This window comes from Lontra canadensis, unplaced genomic scaffold (assembly GCF_010015895.1).
Source record: "Lontra canadensis isolate GAN:19392208 unplaced genomic scaffold, GSC_riverotter_1.0 scaffold2, whole genome shotgun sequence".
Lineage (NCBI taxonomy): Eukaryota > Metazoa > Chordata > Mammalia > Carnivora > Mustelidae > Lontra > Lontra canadensis.
Window position 1 is genome coordinate 15045030 of NW_022630996.1, and position 24203 is coordinate 15069232.

Sequence of the window (24203 nt, forward strand, 5' to 3'; positions counted from 1 at the left end):
CTTTTAAAAAAATCATTTAAAGGGCAGGGGTGGGGATAGTCACATTTTCGGATGCTCTCACTATTTAGACTAACATCTCTGTAGCTGCTAGTTAAATGAGGAATGTCTGGAAATGAAAACACACTGCCCTCATTCTTTATATAATATTTATTTGTTATGAAATTCCATACAACTGGGTACCTGATAATAATTTTGGCAAATAATAGAATTTAGAACATCTTGTACAAGTTAAATATTATGAGGAAATGTATATATAGTGATAACTCACAACCCATAGGTAAATATGACTTGTAAAAATAGCTTTCATTTTCATAAGAAAAGAAAAATCACTCATATTCTTACCATCCAAACATAATTTCTGTTTAATGGCTACTTAATACTCATCTAATGGAAATACCATGGTTTACTCTTGAATAACTTATTTTTATTTCTTAGAAACTATTACTAATCTGCTAAATAGCTCTTTACATAAAGTTTGTAACATTGTTTCTCTTTTTCTACTAGACTGTAACCTCAAGTACAAGATGGTGTGTTTTTATTCATCTGTGTTTTCTTAGCCCAGTGTATGGAATATAGATGCCATATAAGTATTTGTTGAATACAAACTAATACCTTGGAAAAGTTAATGAAATAGAATAATTATTTTTCTAGGGAGAAAATGCCAAGATCGACTAAGTAGAGAACCTAAATAAATATGGAAGAAAAATTTTAAACTTTAATCAAGTATACCTGCAGAATATATTAGAGCCTGAAATTTTGCTATTGAGTTCTTTTAAATTTTCAAGAAACAAGTTACTTTTAAACTTTTGATTATGAAAGTTTTCAGACATACCTGTACCCATCTTCAATAGTTACCCACATTCTGTAGTGTATGGACAGCTAATTCTGATCCAGTAAAACATGTTAAAAGCATAAATTCTATAGTCAGAAAATTGGATTGAAATCCTGGTAGGATCTTGAGTGAGTTACCTAACCTCTCATATCCAAAATTACTACAGTAGTAATATTTACCTATTATTGACAGGATAAAATAAGGTAATATATATAATGCATAAAATATGCCCCTTGAGTAAGAATAAACCAGTCAATGGTTTATTAGCCCCGTATGGTTTATATAGCCCAAATATCATAGCATATGTGAAGATTTTTTTTTAAATAGGCTCCACCCCCATAAGTGTGGAAGAGGATTAACATTTCTGTTTTCAAACATTATTGAACTAAAAGATTTTTTTAATCCTTGCTTTTTGACAAGCTTATATAAATTGATAATGAAACCCCAATAAAAATAATTATCAATGTACTGGAGTAGATAGTTGATAAAATAGATAATACAGTGGCCAGTAATTATTTTTAAAGTGTTTAACTTCATAAGTATAAGGAAACACAAGTTAAATGTAAATTTTTAAAAATTCTTCTATATCAAATAAACATTTTTTTTAAAGATTTTATTTATTTATTTGACAGATTACAAGTAGGCAAAGAGTCAGGCAGAGAGAGAGAGGGAAGCAGGCTCCCTGCCGAGCAGAGAGCCCGATGCGGGGCTTGATCCCAGGACCCTGGGATCATGACCTGAGCCAAAGGCAGAGGCCCTAACCCACTGAGCCACCCAGGCACCCCCTCAAATAAACATTTTAAAGTAGTAATGCTGACGGATATATACCAAAATGTGTCCTCCTATCAGTTTCTTCTGAATTGTATTTAGTGTAACATTTTCATTTAATACAATGCAAATATGCATTTAAATGTTCATATGGTTTGATCTAGTCATTTCAGTTCTAGGAATCTCCTGAAGAACATCCTCAGAAATTAAGAAAAGATTTATGTACAAAGATGTTAATCATAACATTATTTACAGTGGCCAAAAATTGTAGACAGTTCGAATGTCTAGAATAAGCGAATGTAAAAATAAATTATAGTATATTTGTACAATGAAATATTATATAGCCAGTAAGAATATTTATAGGAAAATCGTTGGTTAATTTTTAAAACAATGATGAGAGGACACCTGTGTGTCTCAGTCAGTTTCTGCTTGGGTGGTGATCTCAAGGTTGTGGGAAAGAGCCCTCTGGCTCCACGCTCAACAGGGGGTCTGCTTGAGATTATCTCCCTGTCCCTCTTCCTCTCATCACCCCCACCAATGCACATGCTCACATGCTCTTGTCTCCATCCCTAAAGTAAATAAATAAATCTTTTTTTATTTTAATTTTTTATTAACATATAATGTATTATTAGCCCCAGGGGTACCCGTCTGTGAATCACCAGGTTTACATACTTCACAGACTCACCATAGCACATAACCTTCCCCAATGTCCATAACCCAACCATCCTCTCCCTACCCACCTCCCCCCACCCCGCAACTCTCAATTTGTTTTGTGAGATTAAGAGTCTCATGGTTTTTCTCCCTCCCGATCCCATCTTGTTTCATTTTTTCCTTTCCTGTCCCCCAAACCCCCGACGTTGCCTCTCAGCTTCCTCATATCAGGGAGAACATGTGATAATTGTCTTTATCTGATTGACTTATTTCAGTCAGCATAATACCCTCTAGTTCCATACACGTTGTCACAAATGCAAGATTTCATTTCTTTTGATGGCTGCATAGTATTCCATTGTATATATATACCACATCTTATTTATCCTAAAGTAAGTAAATCTTTTAAAAATAAAAATTAATAAACAGGTAATAAAACTAAACAGTATTATCTCAATAATGTAAAAGTAATAATGCATTGATTTATCTGTGTACATTTAAAGATTTGAACATAAAATATGAAAGGGGATTATATTATCTCTAGGTTGTGGAGTTAAAAGTATGGCTTACTTTCTTCAAACTCTCCATTTTTTAAAATATACATATATTGCTTCTTTTAAAAACTTTATTTTTTAGAATAGTTTAAGGCTTTGTAGCAGAACTGAGAGGAAGGTACAGAGACAGGTTTTATACCTTTCGCCCCCACACAAGCATAGCCTGCCTCCCCCCAGCTATCAAAATCCCCCACCAGAGTGGTACATTTGTTACAGTTGATGAACCTACATTGGTACATCATCATCACCCAGAGGCCATAGTTTACTTTAGGGCTCACTCTCGGTGGTATGCATTCTGTGGGTTTAGACAAATATATAGTGACATGTATGCACCATTATTGTATGGCATCATAACAGGGTAATTTTACTGCCCTAAAAATCCTTTGTGCCCTATCCATCCTCTCCGGTCCTTGGCAACTACTGCTCTTTTTACTTTGTCCATAGTTTTCCTTTTCCAGAATATCATATCATTGGAACCTTACAGTGTGTAGCGTTTTCAGATTGGCTTCTTTTAGTTAGTTATGTGCATTTAAGTTTCCTCCATGTCCCTCTCATGGCTTGATAGGTCACATCTTTTCTTTTTTTTAAAGATTTTATTTATTTATTTGACAGAGATCACAAGTAGGCAGAGAGAGAGGGAGAAGCAGGCTCTCTGCTGAGCAGAGAGCCCAATGGGGGCTCAATCCCAGGACCCTGAGATCACGACCTGGGCCGAAGGCAGAGGCTTAACCCACTGAGCCACCCAGGTGCCCCTCTTTTTTTTTTTTTAAGTGAGACCGCTCATCTGTGAGTTGGGGGTGGAGTGGGCAGTGATGGGAAGAGGGTGAGGGACAGAGAGAATCTTAAGAAGGCTCCACGCCCAGCCTGGACCTGACTTGGCTCTGTGGAACTTGATCTCAAGACCCAGAGATCATGATCTGAGCCCAAATCCAGAGTCAGATGCTGAACCACCAAGGTGCCCCATAGCTCATTTTATTTTAATGCTAAATAATACTCCTTTGTCCAGCTGTATCACTGTTTATGTACCCATTCTCTGCCGAAGGATGCCTTCATTGGTTCCAGGTTTTGGCAATTACAAATAAAGCTGCTGTAAATTTCTGTATGCAGGTTTTTGTGTAGACATAAGTTTTCAACTCCTTTGGGTAGATACCAAGGAGCACAATTGCTAGATCATGTGCTGAGTGTAGTTTAGTTCCGTTAAGAAACCGTCAGCTGCCTTCCAGCGTGGCTATGTATACATTTTGCATTCCCACCCCAGTGAATGAGGGTTCCAGTTGCTCCACATCCTACATTTGGTGTTGTCATGGTTCTGGATTTTGGCCATTCTGATTTTGGTGTTGTCATGGTTCTGGATTTTGGCCATTCTGATTTTGGCCATTCTGATTGGTGTGTTACTTTTTGAAAGTCAAAAACCGAAACAGAAATAAATTTCAGTAAAGAAGAAGTTCTTTTATTTCGTATAGTTGGCAAGCTATAGTCCCTCTCCTTCTTCTCCATACCCTACTACTGTTGGACCAGTGGAGAGCAGTGGATTGAGATCTCGCTACCGGTCTTCCCCCACCGTCTATAATTCCCCTACTGACAAAGAAGACTACATGACAGACTTACGAACTTTGGATACTTTTCTTAGAAGTGAAGAAGAGAAACAGCATAGAGTTAAGCTGGGTACGTATGTATATTTTTAGTTAGACCTAATGTACATATATTTGGTGTTACTTAATGTTACCCTTAACTCATTATTTTCAGTATTTTGATAGCTCTCCATAAATGTTTCTTTTTTACCTTGATAGCCTAGGAGAGAAATACATTTTGTTTTTATATTTTGTATAGTTAGAATTAAGCTTACCAAACTTAAAAAAGTAAAATGTAGCTGAACCAAGAAATCTTGAAACTTCCATCTACCTTAAGATTGAAAGCTTTTTCATATAAGTTATACTTTCTATTTAAAAGTTGAGGCTATCCGTTGTTTTTAAATCAGTGCATAGCACCACTTATTGAAGTGATAGTTGTCTCCTTTTGGTTCTTGAGAAGATTGGCGTGGTGGAGAGAGAATGGATTTACTCCAGAAGTGCTGCTGTTTTTCAGAACATTTTTAAACTTGTCTTTTAGTTTACTTTGGGAAACAATGTTAGCAAATCTTAATCTGTTTGGGGTGGATTTGATTATAACAAAGTCAATTATTTGAAACCAAATTAGGTTATTGAGCCAAGTAATGATTTTTTCCCCTCAGGAACTTTCACAGAAAGCACATTAGGTGCTAAAGCATGGCCACAATGAGGAAGTCAGTTATTGGACCATGGCTCTTTGTGTCACTTGAAATCTCTCCATTGATTTTTAATTTAATTTTGCCTGAAAGTGCCAGGAATGTCAAAGAAACAAATCAATATTATCTTGTTATTTGTTGATGCATGCTTTTTCTTCTTGTTAAATTTTGAAATACTTCCAAGTTTACTGTAAATTATAGAGTATAATGCCATGCAAAGAACAACTAGGTTGTTCCGTTGACGTATCTTGGTCTTATTGAGATATTTTCTGGGTTCCATTTTTATTTCTTCTTTGATCCTTTGCAGTTATTTGGGAGGGTTGTTGTTATTATTGCTTAGAAGTATTATTAGTGATTGGTGTTGCTTTTCATTTCCAACATACAAAATGAAGGCTTGGTTATCTTTTATTTTTCCCCTAAGGGAATTGTGCTACGGCTAGAGATTGTGAACTGTACCCTGTCAGTTCTTTGGTATTTCTTAAGACTTGCGTTTAGGCTTCCTGTGTGATCACTTTTTATAAATGGTTCTTGGTATGTTGAAAAGAATGCATAATCTCTAAATACTGGGCCCCATGTTTGTTCATTGAACCAGACTTCTTGAAGGTGTTCTTAAAGTCTTTATCTTATTAATCTTCATCCACTTGATCTATTAGTTAGTAAGAAAGTCCATTAACAGTTCCCACTGATTGTCTTCCATTAAATGTCTCCTCGTAATTCGGTCAAATTTGCTAAATGTGTAGGAAATTATGCTAAGTGTATATAAATTCAGGATTGTTAATATCATTATGGCCAATTATTCCTTTTATCTTTATCTCTTGGGTTTTTTGCCTTCTATTTTCTCTGATATTAACACAGCTGTACTAATTTTCTTTTGGTTAGTGTTTGCTTGGTGTATTTATGTCCATCCCTATACTTCTGACCTATTATCTGTAGGTTTTAGGTAATTTAGTATTTTGTATAAATTAATTTATAAATAGTATTTTGTGAGGAGCTACTAATAGTATTTTGTGAGGAGCTACTTTGAGGCTGTATAAATGTCCTCTTCTTCATCATATTTGACTTAGCTTTTTTTTTTTAAAAGATTTATTTATTTCAGAGATAGAGCACAAAGTGGAGGAACAGGTGGAGGAGGAGGGAGAAGCAGGCTCCCTGCCAAGCAGGGAGCCTGATGCAGAGGTCAATCCCAGGACCCTGGGATCATGACCTGAGCCGAAGGCAGACCCAGGCACCCCTTGGCTTAGCTTTAACATCCTTTTAAGTTTCTTTTCAAAATTGATTTTTACCGGGTGCAGTGGGTTAGGGCCTCTGCCTTTGGCTCAGGTCATGATCCCAGGGTCCTGGGATCAAGCCCCGCATCGGGCTCTCTGCTCGGCGGGGAGCCTGCTTCCTCCTCTCTCTCTCTGCCCGCCTCTCTGCCTACTTGTGATCTCTGTCAAATAAATAAATTTTTTAAAAAATTGATTTTTACTATGTTGGTTCTCATAGGGGCTTTCTAATTCCATCATTCCTTCTTTATTATTCCCTTTTACATTTTTTAAATATCTTTTAGGACAAAATATGCATAATATTTACCATTTTAACCATTCTTAAGTGTATAATTCTGTGGTGCTAAGTGTATTTATATTGTGCAGCTGCCTTTCATACTTACCTGCTGGCAGTCTGTTGTGAGGTAGAGCTTTTCTTCTCCCCAGTAATGTCATTTATTTTGATGGTTATATGGTCTCACATTTCACTGGTGGGATGCTCTGGCTTCTGTTTTGTTTGTTTGTTGTCATTTTGTTTTACTTTCTAGCACCAAAAGATATTTCAGGCTCCTCTTGTACTTTCCCTGGTTAAGTGGCTCTGGAGTCGGTCTGTTTCTCCAAGGGGCCATAGTTGCTTTTAGTGGAGAATGATATTTAGAAATTAATGTCCAGGCCCTGGATATACCACTGTTGATGGGACATCACTCCTCTAGGTCCTCTCAACAGACAGCTAGGAATCTATGTACACACACACCTATTTGTATTTCTGTATCTGTCCATCTGTATATATTAAAAACCATGAGTTCATACTACTGCCTCCCAGTTCCAGTCCAGCTATACAGGGTTGATTCCAGCCTCCTCCCTTTTCATATTTGTAACTCCTTTCTCCAATAGTAAGAAACCAGGTACTCACTTTTGCTTTTTCTCACACATTTTTTTGCTGACTAGCCCCTCCATCCTTCATTAGTTCACACACATCTCCTAAGAACATGAACATTTTCCTTTCTAACTACAACATAATTATCATACTTAAGATACTAGTATTATTCATACTCATAGTTCTTCAAATTGACCCAGTAATGGCCTTTGTAGCTTTTTTTTTTTTTTTTTTAAACTGATGCAGGATCATGATGTTTACGTTTGAAGAGGTCAGCCTAGTTGTTTTTCAAATTTGGATTTGTGTGGTCATTTTTCATTATTAGATAAGATTAGAATCAGTTTCAATACAATTTTTTCGTAAGGATACAACATAGGTAGTGCTATGCTCCTTTCAACATACCATATCAGGAAACGCATGATAGCATTTTGTCCCTTTATTGGTAAGATTAAATTGGATCACTTGGTCAAGATGATGGCTGCCTTGGCTTTCCCTTTTATAATTAGTAAATAATCTATAGTGTGATACTTCCAGACTTGTGAATCCTGTTTCCCACTAGCCTTTCACTGAGTGGTTTTAGCATCTGTTGATGGTCCTCTCCGAAATGAGTTAATGCAGTGGTAGTTGCAAAGTGGCGACTTCCTAAAACTTCCATTTCTTCCACATTTAGTAGTTTGGCATTCTTCTGTTTTACCACTTAGCCCACAGTTGGTTTGTTTTCGCCTGACTGTTGGCACTGACCGTTGGCTCTTTCTTCCCTAAGCGTTATCTGAATTGCTGTTTAACTCATTGAGTTTTTTAATTTGTTGTGGGTGTTTTCTTTTTCTTTTTTTTTTTCCCCAGTTTTCAAGGTTTTACTTGGTTCTCTTTCAAATAGGCATGATTTGTTTTAGAGTATCTTGGTTTTGTTCTTGTGTTTTCCATTCTTTTTCCTATCTCAATCATTTTAAACATAACTCTTTAAAAGTCTCTGTCCAGAGGTGCCTGGGTGGCTCAGTTGTTAAGTGTCTGCTTTTGGCTCAAGTCATGACTCCAGGGTCCTGGGATTGAACCCCATGGGCTCCCTGTTCAGCGGGAAGCCTGCTTCTCCCTTTCCCACTCCCCCTGCTTGTGTTATCTCTCTCGCTGTGTCTCTCTGTCAAATAAATAAAATCTTTAAAAAAAATCAAAAAAATGAAAATCTCTGTCCAATAGCTCAGTTATCTAAAGTTCTTAGAGATTAAATACTAATATTTTTGTCTTGTTGATTCCTTTGCTTGAAATCATTTCTTCTTGTGATTTTTGTATTTTTGTTTTTGGTAAGCTCATCTGCAGTAGGGTTTTATTTATCTGTGCTTTTCTGTCCTGAGAAAACTGGATAGAAGCCTTGTCTCCTCCTAGCAGTTTTGTATTTCCCTCTGCCAAGTGCCTAAGGAGTATCACTGACCTTGAACTAACTTAGGTAATTTCTGAGCTAGGAGGTTCCTGGACTTCACAGGTAGTATAAATGGGTATTCTAAACCCATACAAAAATGAATAATTTTTAAATCCCTGTATGACCTAAGATAGACAAATTTCCTTGTTATCTCCTGGTGCCAGTGGACAGATTTTTTTTCTTACCTACCAAAAATTTGGCCCGTGAGGTTCCTGGCCCTTTGCTGGGTACAGGGGATAGAGGTAGAAGGGTCTCAGTCCAGCTCTACCTGTGCTAGGCCTATATCCTCATTATCAGTTCCCACTCGGGCAGTGAAATCCAAGCTGATAGGTTTCCCAAAGCCTACAGAACTCTCCACAGCAGCCACAGCAGCAGTTCACAGGGATGCTGGGGTAAATTAATACTTCCTGCCCTCAAGGAGCTCAAACTCTGTTTTGTAGAAAGACAAACTATAACCTTAAAGTGTGACAGGTACTCTGGTAGAAGCTTCTAGAGGATTAAGTCCCCATATGTAACTATTAACATTTCCTGAGAGTAAATGTGTAAACTTAGAAGTGTAGTCGTCAGTCTCTTTTAATACAACACAGGAGTTATTACGGGCTATAAAGAGAGCGCAGTGTAGTACGGGGAAAAGCGAGCCTAGCTGCTGACCCAGAGAATAGTTTATTAATAGGAGACTGCAGTTGTCCCATTCAGAAAGAGCCACTAAAAATTCAAGCAGGGAACTTCCTTTGCCTATTTCTTTCCTGAAGAATTGTGTCTTTTGTTTCTTGCTGAATCATTTGAAAGTCTTAGAGAATGAAACAAGCTTAATTTTACAACAAAAATAAACACTTTCAACCACTTAGAGTTCTTAACGTGATATTGCTCAGTAAATGTTCTTTAGAGAAATATGTTCTCTAGTATAAACATATAAAATATGTTCTAGAGAACATATTTTAGCATAGGCTAAAACGTATTCTCTAAAGAAAAGTGTCAGGGAGAAGAATCCCTTGGGGCTTTGTCTTCCTTGGTTGCCCTTGCCTAGGTGCGTAGATCGCCAGCATTCATGAGCTAACTCTGGATGTCAGAATTACTACAGCGCACACTGATGCTCTTTAAATTCATCATTGTAGGCAGCCCAGACTCTACCTCGCCTTCTACCAGTCCCACTTTCTGGAACTATAATCGTTCTATGGGAGATTATGCACAAACTCTAAAGAAGTTTCAGTATCAACTTGCCTGCAGGTCTCAGGCCCCCTGTGCTAACAAAGATGAAGCTGATCTTAGTTCTAAACAAGCAGCAGAGGAGGTAAGTGGGAAATAAAAATGACAATATTTTTAAAAATCAATTATTTTTATTAACATATAAGGTATTATTTGCCCCAGAGGACTTAATATTTTTGATAGCAGATTGTTAGAAAGTCTCTTCTACTTCTGGAACTTTTTTTTCTGTAATCTTCACTTTTTTTTTTTTTAAAGTTTTATTTATTTGAGAGAGAGAGCACAGACAGGGGGAAGAGCAGAGGGAGAGAAAGAGGCAGACTCCCCCCTCAGTAGGGAGCCCGACCTGGGGCTCAATCCCAGGTTATCATGACCTGAGCCAAAGGCAGATCCTTAACCCACTGTGCCACCCAGGCACCCCTGTATTCTTCACTTTTACTGGCTAGAAACATAAATCTGGTGCATATTAAATAGTGGAGAACACCTGTCGTAACTAAAGCTGATCTATATTGTACACTTTTATTCTTTATAACACATAGTTGACATTACCATCCTGCCTAAAAGATTTTTCTGCATTTATTTATAAAAAGATATCTCAAGTATCTATTTGTACTTAATACATAAGACTCTTGCTTTTAAAATACACTTGGATTTGGGGTGCCTGGGTGGCTTAGTCAGTTAAGTTTCCCAACCCCTGATTTTGGTTCAGGTCGTGATCTCAGAGTTCTGAGATCCAGCCTGGCATAAGGCTCCACACTCAGTGGGGAGTCTGCTTTTCTCTGTCTGTCCCTTTCCTTTTGCCCCTCCCCCTGCTGCCTCCCCAAATAAATAAATAAATCTTTAAAAAAAATAATAAAATATACTTGGTTAGAATATTCAACAGTCTGTAACTTCATCATTTTAATACCAAATATAAGATTTTTATTTGTTCATAAAAGCGAGAATGTTCTTGAAACATACCAGTGTAAGGAATTTTAAAGATGTGTCTGCATGAATAGCCACCAAGTGCGAAGTTAGAAAATTATCACTATTAATTAGATCAATATCAATGTTTGTGAAGTTTTCAGATATTTTTCCACGTATTTTTGAGAGTGGAAGAAAATGACTAATTTCTGGCAGGATTTTTCCTCACTGATTGTTCATTTTAAACATTTTTAATAGGTTTGGGCAAGAGTGACTATGAATAGACAACTTCTTGATCATATGGATTCATGGACTGCCAAGTTCAGAAATGTAAGTTCTGACATTACTCTTTGGATAATACTAGTACCTCTTAATATGCAAAGTGTGTTATTAGAATATAATTTAGAGGTGTTAATTACTAACTAGAATTATCAGAATTAATTATTATTAAAAATACAATATGGATGGCACATGTGTAAGGATAAACACATTTACCTTATGGTGTCTGCTTTCATCAGGTTTTTCTTCTCTCTGTATTTAGTAAATCCATTTACTTTGAGTAGATTAAGGGATAATATATTTAGTTATTAGGAGCTTTTTCCCTTTACCAGCAGCTCAATTTTATTTTACTTTTTTCATTTTTTTTTTTAAGATTTTTATTTATTTATTTATTTGAGAGAGAGAGAGAGAGCCATGAGCAAGGGGAGAGAGAGAAGCAGGTGGGGCTCGAATCCCAGGACCATGGGATCATGATCTGAGCCAAAGGCAGACGCTTAACCCACTGAGCCACCCCGGGCACCAGTAGTTTAGTTTTTCTTTCTTTTTTTTTTTTCCATTTTATTTTTACAAAGAGCTTTTCTGTCAGAACCTATTATATACCCAGAATGCGAGGGACATGAATGAGGTCATCGCCTCAAAGAACTTTGTTAGACAGAGAAGGTAATATATACTAGAATCTACTTCAGAATATTTCAGTTTCTTTGACTGTTTTGGAGAAGAACCCTCTCATCTTTGGCCTAGAGGTTGGGAAGGCTGACTCATCCAGAGCAAGTGAGTTCCCTTGTTTTCAGCGCTGCCTCTTTCCTGCTCTGAAAGGTACTAGAAGGTCCCATGTCCTGAGGACACATGAGCCCTCCTCCACTCAGGGCTCCATGTAGATTCTGCAGAGGCTGCTACTACTTCCCCTCCCATCCTTTAGCATTCATGCATCCACTCTACATCTTCTAGAAATCATTGAAATCACTTGTGCTCCTCTTTTATTCTTTTACTATAATTTTAATAGAGTATCGAGAGTAAGTGATGAAAATTGCAGCCTATTTTCTTGAACCAGAAGCCTGGATGTCTTTCTTAAACAAAAATTCCATCAAGGGGATACAAGGGAACATAGTCCTGAACCCCTTAGGTAATTTTGTTGCAGCCCAAGAGTGGCTGGTAAGTGGAATGCATTGAATACATGTTGGAAGAATGAATAAGTGAAATGAGTTCCTTTTAGCTAAGCATAATCATAAAAATTTAAGAAAAACTTAACACGGGGCTCTGGTGGTGCAGTCTGTTGAGCGTCCGACTCTTGGTTTCAGCTCAAGTCATGATCTCACAGTTACCAGATCAAGCCCTGCATAGGACTCCACACTCAGCACGGAGTCTGCTTGGGATTCTTTCTTTCTCTCCCTCCCTTCCTCTGTCCCTCCCGCTTGTGCTATCTCTCTGTCAAATGAATAAGTAAATCTTAAAAAAAAAAAAAAAGAAAGAAGGGGCGCCTGGGTGGCTCAGTGGGTTAAGCCTCTGCCTTCGGCTCAGGTCATGATCTCAGGGTCCTGGGATTGAGCCCCGCATCGGGCTTTCTGCTTGGCAGGGAGCTTGCTTCCCCCTCCCTCTCTGCCTACTTGTGATCTCTGTCAAATAAATAAATAAAATCTTAAAAAAAAAAAAAAGATAAGAAAAGATATAAGTGAAATTTTTATATTCTCCTTCAGCAAAATGCAGGCCTACATGCTTTAAGATTATAACTTAACTTACACTCTACTAGTTTGCTTGCTTAACTTTCTGGACTTCAGCATTCATTCTCTTTTATTATGCTCTGTTAATATTCAAGAAGACTAAAAATATTCTTAGCATTTCATGGAAATAATTATTTGAGAAATGCTTTGGAATTATGTGTGTAAAATCTTTGCCTCGTTTCTTCCTAGTGGATCAATGAGACAATATTAGTGCCCCTCGTACAAGAGATGGAGTCTGTCAGCACACAGATGAGACGAATGGGCTGTCCTGAGCTTCAGATAGGAGGTATGTGAAAATAGAGCCCGGCATTTGATTTACTGTCGGTGAATCTGCCAAGTAGAAATTTTCTTTTCGTACCGGGCTATTTAAAAACTTCTTTGTTATCTCGAAGACAAAACTAAATGTCTCTTATATATATATTCTAATACATATTTTACTGAAATAGAATTTGCTTGCCGTACACTTCTCCCATTTAACGTCTACAATTCAGAGGTTTGGGTTGTGCAGCCACAGTCAATTTTAGAGTATCTCATATCTCATCACCCAGAAAAGAAACCCCACATACCCTTCATACCATTCCCCCATCACTCATTCCCCAACCCAGGCAACTACCAGTTTAGACAGACCCATTCTGAATATTTCACGTAAGTGGTTTCATGCAGTCTGTTGTCATTTGTGACTGGCTTAACTTCCTGTGTTTTCAATGTTCATCTGTGTTACAACATTATCAGTACTTTGTTTCTTTTTATTGTCAAATAATATCCTAGTATATTGATCTGTTGCATTTTGTTTACCCATTTATCCGCTGACTGACATTTGGGCTGTTTTCACGCTCTGGCTATTATGAATAATGCTGCTGTGAACAGTTGTATACAGGTATTTGTGTGGACATGTTTTAATTTCTCCAGGAGTAGAATGGCTGAGCCATATGGTAACTCCATGTTTAACTTGTTGAGGAACAGCAGACTCGTTTTTAAAGCAGCTGCACCATTTTACATTCCTGTCAACAGTGTATGAGGGTTTTAGTTTCTCACAACTTCTCTTTCTCACAAACTTCTCACACAGTTTCTTCACCAATACTTATCTGTCCTTTTTATCGTAGTTGTTCTAATGGATGTGAAGTAGTTTCTCATTGTGGTTTTGATTTGCATTTTCCTGATGGCTACTGGTGCTGAGCATCTTTTCGTGTGCTTATTGCCGTTCATGTATCTTCTTAGGAGAAATATCTTTTCAAATTCTTTACCATTTTTAAATTGGATCACTTGTCTTTATCATTGTGGTATTCTTTATATATTCTAGATACATGTCCCTTATCAGAGATTAATTCCAAAGTTGTACAAAGCATAAAGAATGTGTAATAATGCTAATTTAAAATCACCTATTTTCAACTCTCTTACCTGCAAAAAATAAAACTGTTAAGGTTCCATACAATTTGCCTAAAATATATATACCATAATTTATTTAGTGTTAAGTAATTAGATTTCAAAATAAATAAGGAATATCGTAGTCGACCACCTCTTTCTAGGGAATAAATTTCTCCTTGAAATAGTTAGTGCTTTGCATTGCACATTAGTACTTTCTACTTATTTTGGGTGTCTTAATCAATCTTTATCCTCTGGACTAAGAGTAGAATTGTATATCCCAAAGGTGTCTATTTACTGAATGTCCAGATGTTTCATAGGTAATTTACACACCCTCACGTTAACCTTGAAAGCTAGCTGTTAGTGTCCCATTTATGGATGAGGCGAAGACACACAGAGCTTTGGTAACTTGCCCAGGGTCACACAACAGAGATTTGAGGCCAGAGCTCTGTTAACTCCAAAGTCCAGAATGGTTACTTTCTAGATCTTGGTGATGTTGTTTGAACCAGTGCCTGTCCTCTTTGAGCTTTCTTTAAAAGCTATAAAAATGGGGAGAGGGGGAACTATTAAAATGTGTATTTTTCACATTTTACCAGTATGATATGCTTTTTAAAAAAAGAATTACATTGCTTTGTGACTACAAATGCAGTGTATATTATGTTCGTTGTAGAGAGGCTGGAAAATAGAGACAGAAGTACACAAAGAAGAATATTACCATAAATTCTGCTTCCAGAGATAAATCACTATCAATTTTAAGTCAAAACCAGTTATTATTTTTGGTTATGATACTAACTAACTCTCACTCTCTCTCTATATATATATATGTAGACACTATGTAAGTGTGTGTATATATGTATAATATGTATATATTATATATATGTAACTGTATACTAATATATATAGTTATATACTTATATTTGATATTGGTTATACAATATATATTTTAGTATACACATAATATATATGTTAGTGTATATATCTGTCTCAATTATATGTTATACCATTATTTAAAACATTATAACTTTAAAAGTGTATAAGAGTTGAAGGAACATGGAACATATATGTACATTTTTTTTTAAAGATTTTACTTATTTATTTGACAGAGAAACAGTGAGAGAGGGAACAACTGAGCCACCCAGGTTCCCCATATGTACATATTTTTAATTAAATTGGCATCATACGGTTTTGTTGCCTACTTTCATCCCAAATTTTCTATTTTGTTAAATATTCTCCAGTACCGTTTTTGTAGCTAGATTGCACTTCATTTTTGTATGTATGATATGTTGTGTTCAAGTGATCTTTATTATCTTTATTACCTAAAATGTTGGGCTTTTGCCCTTTCTTGTTATTAGTAATGCTGTGAGTAAATATCTTTTATCTAAATATCTATGTACATTTGTAATTATTTCTTAGGGATAATTTCTTAGAAGTGGAGTTAGTTCAGTAGGAATAAATGCATTAGGGCTTTTGACATACATAACCCTTTAAAAAGCTTATACCAGTTTATGCTCTAGCAACTATGTCACACAGAAGAATGCCTTTTTCCCAGCATTAAGTATTACTACTGAAGTTAGACATTCTGAAAATTTGTTAGTTTATTTCTTTGCATAGTCGTCTTTCATGTTAAGAGAAATCACGGTCATAAAAAGTTTCTGCTTATCAGTGGCATAACAGGCAACTTTTAACTCAACCTGATTTTGAAAGTTCTCATGTATCTCTCTGCGTGCCCCACAAAAATATTTTGTGTATTAGCTGTTTATAGATTTGTCAGCATGGATTTGGCTGCTGCTTTTGGTGTGTATATGCATGTGGTTTCCGTTCTTATAAATCTGGCTACCATGCCAGAAATGATAAAAAGAAATTCTAAGTAAAGTAGGTAATGCAAATTGTTAAACTATTATTGCTTTCATTTATTCCTTCAACATGTATTGAGGAAAAAGCATTTTAAGTTCTTTTAGAGACCCACATGAAGAATAATCTGTTCTGTGTGTTTTATTTTTAACAGAGGCTAGTATTACTAGCTTGAAACAAGCTGCTCTGGTCAAAGCTCCTCTCATTCCAACTTTGAATACAATTGTGCAGTATCTGGACCTTACACCAAATCAGGAGTACTTGTTTGAAAGGATCAAAGGTAACTAGTAATTTGAAAAGGAAAAAATTTCACTCCTTTGAGATGTTATAAATAAAAGTAACAAGGAGGGGTGCCTGGTGGCTTGGTGGTGACTCTTGGTTTCGGCTTAGGTCAGGATCTCACAGTCATTGAGATCAAGTACCCCATCCAGCTTTGCACTGGGTGTGGAGCCTGCTGAGATGCCCTCTCTGCTTCTTCCGCTGCCCCTCCCCTCCAACTCAGGCACAGTTTTTCTCTCTCTCTTTCAAAAAAAAAAAGTAACAAGGAAAAAAAAAATTTTAAGACTGAATATCTTATATTTTATAAATATATATTTAATTATGGCTTAATTAAGGCTTATTCTTGAACAGCTTTTGGTTTTTATATTTCATATGCTTAAAATGGTCAAAATGGGAGGGGTGCCTGGGTGGCTCAGTGGGTTAAGCCTCTGCCTCTCTCCCTGCCTGCCACTCCTCTTGCTTGTGTGCTCGCTTTCTTCCTCTCTCTCTCTCTCTCTCTCTGTGTCAAATAAATAAATAAGGGAATTGTCAAAATGATGTAGTTAGCCTTGAATATATTATTTAATTTGATTCTGTATAGGGAAACTTAAATATGAGCTACATGGGCTCAAGTAAACATTTCACTCATTTTCTACTGTACCAAGAATGGATACCACTGTGACATTCTTTATAGTTTGAACATGCTGAACTGACTTTCAGTTCTTAAAATTCATATTTAATATGTTGCTTCTTTGTCTTTCTGTTATGTCCAGATTATTGGAGGATAATGTGATCTTTTGAGGAGACTGACTTGAGAATCAAGAAATTTAGCCTTCCTGATATTACCACAGTCTCTCTTTATGCTTCTCTGCTTTTATTTGGATAAACTGTAAAATGTTCTCATCACTAAAACAAGTTTTAGAAATAGTATTTCACTCTTCAGATTTATCATAAATTTTAATTTGAAAACATTATGGTGCCCCCTCTCTTCCCTAGGTTTGGACTAGGGTTCAGGAATAATCATTTATCATGACTTTTAGGAAACTTTTTATTATAAGATTTCAGATATTCATGGGGCGCCTGGGTGGCTCAGTGGGTTAAAGCCTCTGCCTTTGGCTCAGGTCATGATCCCAGGGTCCTGGGATCGGGCTCTCTGTTCGGCAGGGAGCCTGCTTCCTCCTCTCTCTCTGCCTGCTTCTCTGCCTACTTATGATCTCTGTCTGTCAAATAAATAAATAAAATCTTAAAAAAAAAGATTTCAGATATTCATAAAACTAGACACAACTGTATGCTGAAGCCTTTTAGACATAGCCCCTGGTGCCTGCAGCCGTCAGTCCCTGGGCATCCCAAGCCTTATCCATATCCCCATCTGCCTCCTCCCTTTCCGTATTATATATAGCTCTGTATGTGTCTCAAAGATGAGGCCTTTTAAAAATATAACCTCAGGGGCGCCTGGGTGGCTCAGTGGGTTAAAGCCTCTGCCTTCGGCTCAGGTCATGATCCCAGGGTCCTGGGATCGAGCCCCACATCGGGCTCTCTGCTCAGCGGGGAGCCTGCTTCCTCCTCTCTCTCTCTCTGCCTGCCTCTCTGCCTACTTGTGATCTCTGTCTGTCAAATAAATAACTAAATAAAATCTTTAAAAAAAAAAAATATATATATATATATAACCTCAGTACAATTATCACACCTCATATTTTTTAATAGTTTCTTTATATCATGAAGTATATAACTTATGTATGAATTTCTAGCCATCTCATAAAATGTGTAATTACTTTTTCTGGTATTATTTGAATTGGGATTCTAATATAATTACATGGTATGACTGATTGATAAAGCATTTGAGTACCAGGGCGCCTGGGTGGCTCACTCTGTTAAGCATCTTGCCTTCTGCTCAGGTCATGATTCCAGAGTGCTAGGATTGAGTCCCACACCCGGCTCTTCTCCTTCTCCCTCTGCCTCCCGCTCCCCCTGCTTGTGCTCATTCTATCTCTCTGTCAAATAAATAAAATCTTTTTTTTTTTTTTTTTTTTAAGATTTTACTTATTTGACAGAGAGAGAGTGATCACAAGTAGGCAGAGAGGCAGGCAGAGAGATAGGGGGAAGCAGGCTCCCTGCTGAGCAGAGAGCCCGATGCGGGGCTTAATCCCAGGACCCAGGGATCATGACCTAAGCCGAAGGCAGAGGCTTTAACCCACTGAGCCACCCAGGCGCCCCTCAATTAAATAAAATCTTAAAAAAAAAAAAAAGGCATTTAAGTTCCTTTAAAGCTATAGGTTTCCTATCCATCCTTTTTGTTTTTTCCTGCAACTTATTTGTTGAAAAAAATTGGATTGTTTCTCCTATAGAGTTGCCCATGGTGTGGATTTTATTGACTACGTCCCCATGGGGTGCAATTTTATGTGATCCTCTGTCCTCCATATTTCCTATAAATTCAGGTTGCAGTTATTGGCAAGATTGCCTGATAGATAGCAGGTTATTTTTATATGCAAAAAAGTACACAGGTGTACACATGTATGCAAAGTACATATAAAGTATTTAAAGTATTATTATATTCTATATCAAATATACAAAAAAGCTTAAGCACAGCAAAGCCTTCTAGATTGAACAGTTACCAACATTTCGCTCTCATTGATTCTCTCTACATATATACATACACGCTTTTTTTTGCTCTGCCATTCATTACAGACATCATTACTTTTCAGCATGCAAATTCCTAAAAATAAGAACATTCTCCTGCATAACTCTAATACACTTAACAGATGTTTAAAATTAGCAATATTTCTATAATATCATCTGATATACAGTTCATATTCAAATTTCCCAATGTCCAAAGAATGTTACATATCCTTTCTTTCTAACCAGAATAGAGTATAGGCTCACATATTACTGTAAGTTGTTTTATCTTTCTTTGGTCACTTTCTCCAAAACAGTTCTGGCCCACCTTTTTTCCCTACGTGACACTGACTTTATTGAAAACCCCAAAAGTTTTATCCCACATTTTGAGTTTGTCTGATTCTTTCTTCTTTCTTCATGGTAATGTGTATTTCTTTTATATCTTGTGTTTCTTTATATTTGGAGTTTTCATCAGATGATATGCTTCCCTTATTGTAGCACCTTGGCCTTTTTTCCTTTTCTTTTTTTCTTTCTTTTTTTTTTTTTGGCTTTTTAAATTTCACCCTTGTTGCTCCAGAACTTTCTCAGGGAGGCTGTATGAGTTCATTTCGATGGAATAGAGGTGGAGACTTCAAAGGACGCAAGTGGGATACAGACCTGCCCACTGATTCTGCTGTAAGTCACTAATTTTTTTTCTTTGGTTTAACATTCTTCCATGTTATTGGACTTATATACTTTTCTTTTTCCATTACAAAAATAAGTATTAAAAAAATTTTAGAAACTAAGGTAGAAAAAAAATTTTTACATTGTACCATCATCTTAACCACTGTTAATATTTTGGTGTATTTTCTTTTCATTTTTTCCCTTTACTTATATTGCACTATTTTTTAATGTTTTTATCATAGTTGTAATCATTCCACACGTAAAAGTTTGTATTCTTTTTTAACTTTTGCAGTGTTTAAGTATTTTTTCATTACTACACACTCTCAATTAACTGTTCTTCTATATTGGAACTAGAAGCTTGAGAATTACTTGGTTTCTGCTTTAAATAATATTGCAGGAAATATCGTGATGCATATTTTTTTCTTATTTGGGATTATGGCTTTAAGAAAGATTCCTAGGGGAGCGTGGGTGGCTCAGTCGCTTTAGCCTCTGACTCCTTTGATTTCAGCTCAGTTGATGATCTCCTCAGGGTCATGAGATCAGCTGTAAGATTCTGGGAGTGGAGCCTTCTCTCTCCCTCCCTCTGCTCCCCGTGCTCCAGCATTCATACTCTCTTTAAAAAAAAGAGAAGTTTCCTAGAATTAAGATTGTTGAAATCAAAGAGTATAATGTTTTTGAGCATTTAAGAGTTTTTCAAGATCATGTTCTTCATTGTTTTGTAATGACTGTTAGATGTAAAAATGAAGTTTCAAGTGCTGATACTCAAATTGAGAATGTATTTGTATTTTTATCTTGATTTTTTGTGTTAACTATATGGGTATGAATGATCCACTTAACAGAAAACTGGGAATGTCTTGCTTTTCTGTTTTCGTTTTATAGATTTCATCTTGCAGATATAACCACTTGAAAGCATTTTTGCTAGTTTCTCTATAGAGAAAAGTTTAAAAATTGGAGTCATTATAAACAAAGGCTTAAAGCCATGATAGATTTTCATGCTGATTTTGAAAAATTGTTTTCTCATCTTCAGATCATCATGCATGTATTTTGCACCTACCTCGATTCCAGATTACCTCCACATCCGAAGTACCCTGATGGAAAAACATTTACTTCTCAGCACTTTGTTCAGACACCAAATAAACCAGGTATAAACTTCCTAAAAGAATACGTTGAGATTTTCACATGAGATCTGTATAGAGAGAGGTTGGCTTTTTTTTAAATGTAGCATATTTTCTTTACAGATGTGACAAATGAGAATGTGTTTTGCATTTATCAGAGTGCTATCAACCCTCCCCATTATGAGCTAATCTACCAGCGTCATGTCTACAATCTTCCAAAGGTACCTCTAAATGTAGAAATTGCTATTACAGAGTGTCACGGATGACTTGCTTTGATAATATTTTTTAAATTAGAGTCTCTTGGGCGCCTGCGTGGCTCAGTGGGTTAAGCCACTGCCTTCGGCTCAGGTCATGATCTCAGGGTCCTGGGATCGAGTCCCACATCGGGCTCTCTGCTCAGCAGGGAACCTGCTTCCCTCTCTCTCTCTCTCTCTGCCTGCCTCTCTGTCTGCTTGTGATCTCTCTCTGTCAAATCAATAAATAAAATCTTTTAAATAAATAAATAAATAAATAAAGATTAAAAAATAAATAAATAAATTAGAGTCTCTTGTTTATGGAATAGGTAAACTTTTTAAATTAGGGAAAATGCGTTTCTTGAATATCTCTTTTTTTAACTATTAAAGTAATATATGCTTAACTTGGGAAAGTAAAACGAAAAAGAAGAAAGATCACTCATTATTCCATTACGTAAAGGCACCTGTTGTTAACATTTTTGGTGTATTGCCTTTGGTAAATTTCATTTTGGTCTTTGTGCTACTTTGTGGGTTGAAATCATATTTATGTAATTTTATTTCCTTTTAAAAAATTAACTTCTTCATTTAATTACTTTAAAAAACCGTAATTTTCAATCTCGTTAAAAAGCTTCCATAGAAACACTTTTTAATGGCTGTAAAAAAGTTTATTGTAAGATTATAACATAATTTATTCAATCATTTCCCTACCGTGGGACATTTTGGGTATTCTAATTCTTCATTATCATAAACACTGCTGAGTATTCATCTTTATGAATATAGTTATCTGCATTTGGGGAATTTTATTAGCTTAAAGTTCCAAAGTGGAATTCTAGGTTACACAATATTTTCAAGGCTTTTAAAATACATTTTCAAACTACTTTATACAAAAGATTATTGTACCAGTTTACATTTCCATTCAGGCATTTTAATCTTGACTGCAAGCATCAGTTCTGCAGCTTCTACCAGTTCTACCAGCTTCTTTACTAAGAAATTTTACATTGACTATAATCATAAATTGTATTCTCCATCAAATTCCTAGGAGAGAATATTAATTTCCTTTTTTGTGAGTTTAACATTTCAACTTTGATAGTGTTAATGTTTTGGACCATTGAAGTTACTGTCCAAATCCATGCAGAGGAAAGTCTGAATTACACAGAATTCTTGAGTTAGTAGAATGTGAATTGATGGGGTCTGCATTTTTCTTTTTGTTTGGCTTGGCTTACGTCTTGCTGTCTTCTTGTTCCAGGGCCGAAATAATATGTTCCATACATTGTTAATGTTCCTCTACATCATAAAGACCAAAGAGTCAGGAATGCTTGGGTAAGTATTAATGCTTTAAAAACACAAGCACTTAATGTATTTATTGTTTTTCTTCTTATGTTAAGATTCTGCAGAAGGCAGCATTGTGTACTGAAAGGATTGTAGACTGACAAGAGATTGGGCTTCTAGTATAAGCCCAGCTCTGTCACTACCCAATTCTGGTTTCTTGGGCAAGTCCCTTCATTCCTCACCAACCTCCGTTTCCCTAGTGGTGAAAAGGCTGTTGGACCGCGTCATTGGCTCTACAGTCGCATCCCTCAGACGAGCAACTCTGAGATCTACATCAGGCTCCTGCCACTTTAAAATTTAAAAACAAGGGACGCCCGGGTGGCTCAGTCGGTTAAGCATCTGCCTGCGGCTCAGGTCATGATCCCAGAGTCCTGGGGTCGAGTCCCACTTCGGGCTCCATGCTCAGCGGGAGCCCGCTTCTGCCTCTGCCTGCTGCTCTCCCTGCTTGTGCTCTCTCTCTAACAAGTAAATAAATACAATCTTAAAAAAAAAAAAAAAGAGTCGCACACTCTACCGACTGAGCCAGCCTGGAGCCCCCGTAATTTTAAATTTTCTAATAGACACCTTAAACATTTTATAAGAAGTAAAAAGAAAGAGGTGAAATTCATGTTAGTAATATATTCCCCGCCGAGCAAGGAGCCTGATGCAGGACTTGATCCCAGGCCCTGGGATCATGACCTGAACTGAAGGCAGGCACTTAACTGACTGAGCCACTCAGGCATCCCAAGTGTACGGTTCTTGATCTCAGGGTCGTGCGTTCAAACCCCATGTTGGGCATAGAGCTTACTTAAAATGAAATAAAATCAAAGTACTTATTAAGGAGAGCACCTGCATGGTTCAGTTGGTTAAGCATACAACTGTTGGTTTCTGCTCAGTTCATGATCTCATAGATGTGGAATCAAGCTCCATGTCACATTGGGCTGCATGCTCAGTAGGGAGTCTGCTTGAAGATTCTCTCTGCCTCTCCCCCTGCTCTCTCTCTTTTTCTCCCTCTCTCAAATAAATCAATAAATCCTAAAAAAAAAAAAAGAAGAAGAAGAAGAAGAAGTACTTAGTGGGGTAATAATTTACTCAGAGGCCAAAAAGAACTGATAAAATTTTTGAAGTGCTTATATTCTCTTAATGAGTAACTTACATGTGGGAAAGAAGCATTTTAGACTAAAACTAATACATGATTTATTTGAGATTTTTTCCTTAACCAAGGGAAAGGAAACTTTGAAACTAACTTTTTAATTATGATTGGTTAATCTTTTTAATACATCCTAAAACAATCAAATGGTTAAAAATGACTCTCCTATAAAGGAAGTAAGCAAGTAGCTCAAATATAGTCCATTTGGAATCATGCCCATAAAACAGCAGATTGATCCAAATACATTATCAATTCAGTGCCAGATATTTGTGCAGTTACTGGAATGAGATGAATGTTTTACTTCCAAAAGGGAAAAAAAATCTAGGCAGAATTGACTGCACGGTAATTTAAGTGTTCTGTTCAGCAAATAAACCATAAATAAATCTTAAAGCTAAATGACAAACTGAGACAAAATATTATGATTGGAACACATATAGCAAATCCAAGCTAATATCCATCATATACAAAGAGCATATATAAATTCGTTAGAGGGGCACCTGGGTGGTCAGATGGTTGAGTGTCTGCCTTCGGCTCAGGTCATGATCTCTGGATTGAGCCCTGCATCGGGCTCTCTGCTCAACGGGGAGCCTGCTTCTTCCTCTCCCTCTGCCACTCCCCCTGCTTGTGTGCACGCTTGCTCTCTCTCTCTGCATCTCTCTGTCTCAAATGAATAAATCTTTTTTAAAAGTAATAATTCCTTAAAAAAGAAAAACAGAAAATGGTCATAGACTGAAAGACTTTCACAGAAAAGTGTTGTGTAAATGGCTAATAAACATGAAAAGATGTTTATCCTTTTATACAAGCAAGCCAGAATTAAGGTTCTGAGGGTTTTTTTTAAGATTTTTTTTTTCCTTTAAGTAGTCTCTATACCCAACATGGGACTCAAACTCACAACTCCGAGATCGAGGGTCACATGTTCCACTGACTGAGCTAGCCAGGTGCCCCTA

At 36.7% G+C, this 24203-nt stretch overlaps 1 protein-coding gene across 3 annotated transcripts in view; it reads left to right on the forward strand.

Moving 5' to 3' along the window:
• Window positions 1–24203, forward strand: part of TMEM209 (transmembrane protein 209) — a 32031-nt gene that overhangs the window by 4723 nt on the left and 3105 nt on the right. For all 3 annotated transcript variants that reach the window (XM_032869241.1, XM_032869233.1, XM_032869237.1), the window contains exons 6-14: window positions 4266–4467; window positions 9716–9891; window positions 10965–11036; window positions 12893–12989; window positions 16071–16196; window positions 19365–19462; window positions 20478–20592; window positions 20689–20786; window positions 22045–22118. In XM_032869241.1, coding sequence (XP_032725132.1) covers window positions 4266–4467; window positions 9716–9891; window positions 10965–11036; window positions 12893–12989; window positions 16071–16196; window positions 19365–19462; window positions 20478–20592; window positions 20689–20786; window positions 22045–22118 — 1058 coding nt within the window. The remainder of the gene's footprint in view (window positions 1–4265; window positions 4468–9715; window positions 9892–10964; window positions 11037–12892; window positions 12990–16070; window positions 16197–19364; window positions 19463–20477; window positions 20593–20688; window positions 20787–22044; window positions 22119–24203) is intronic.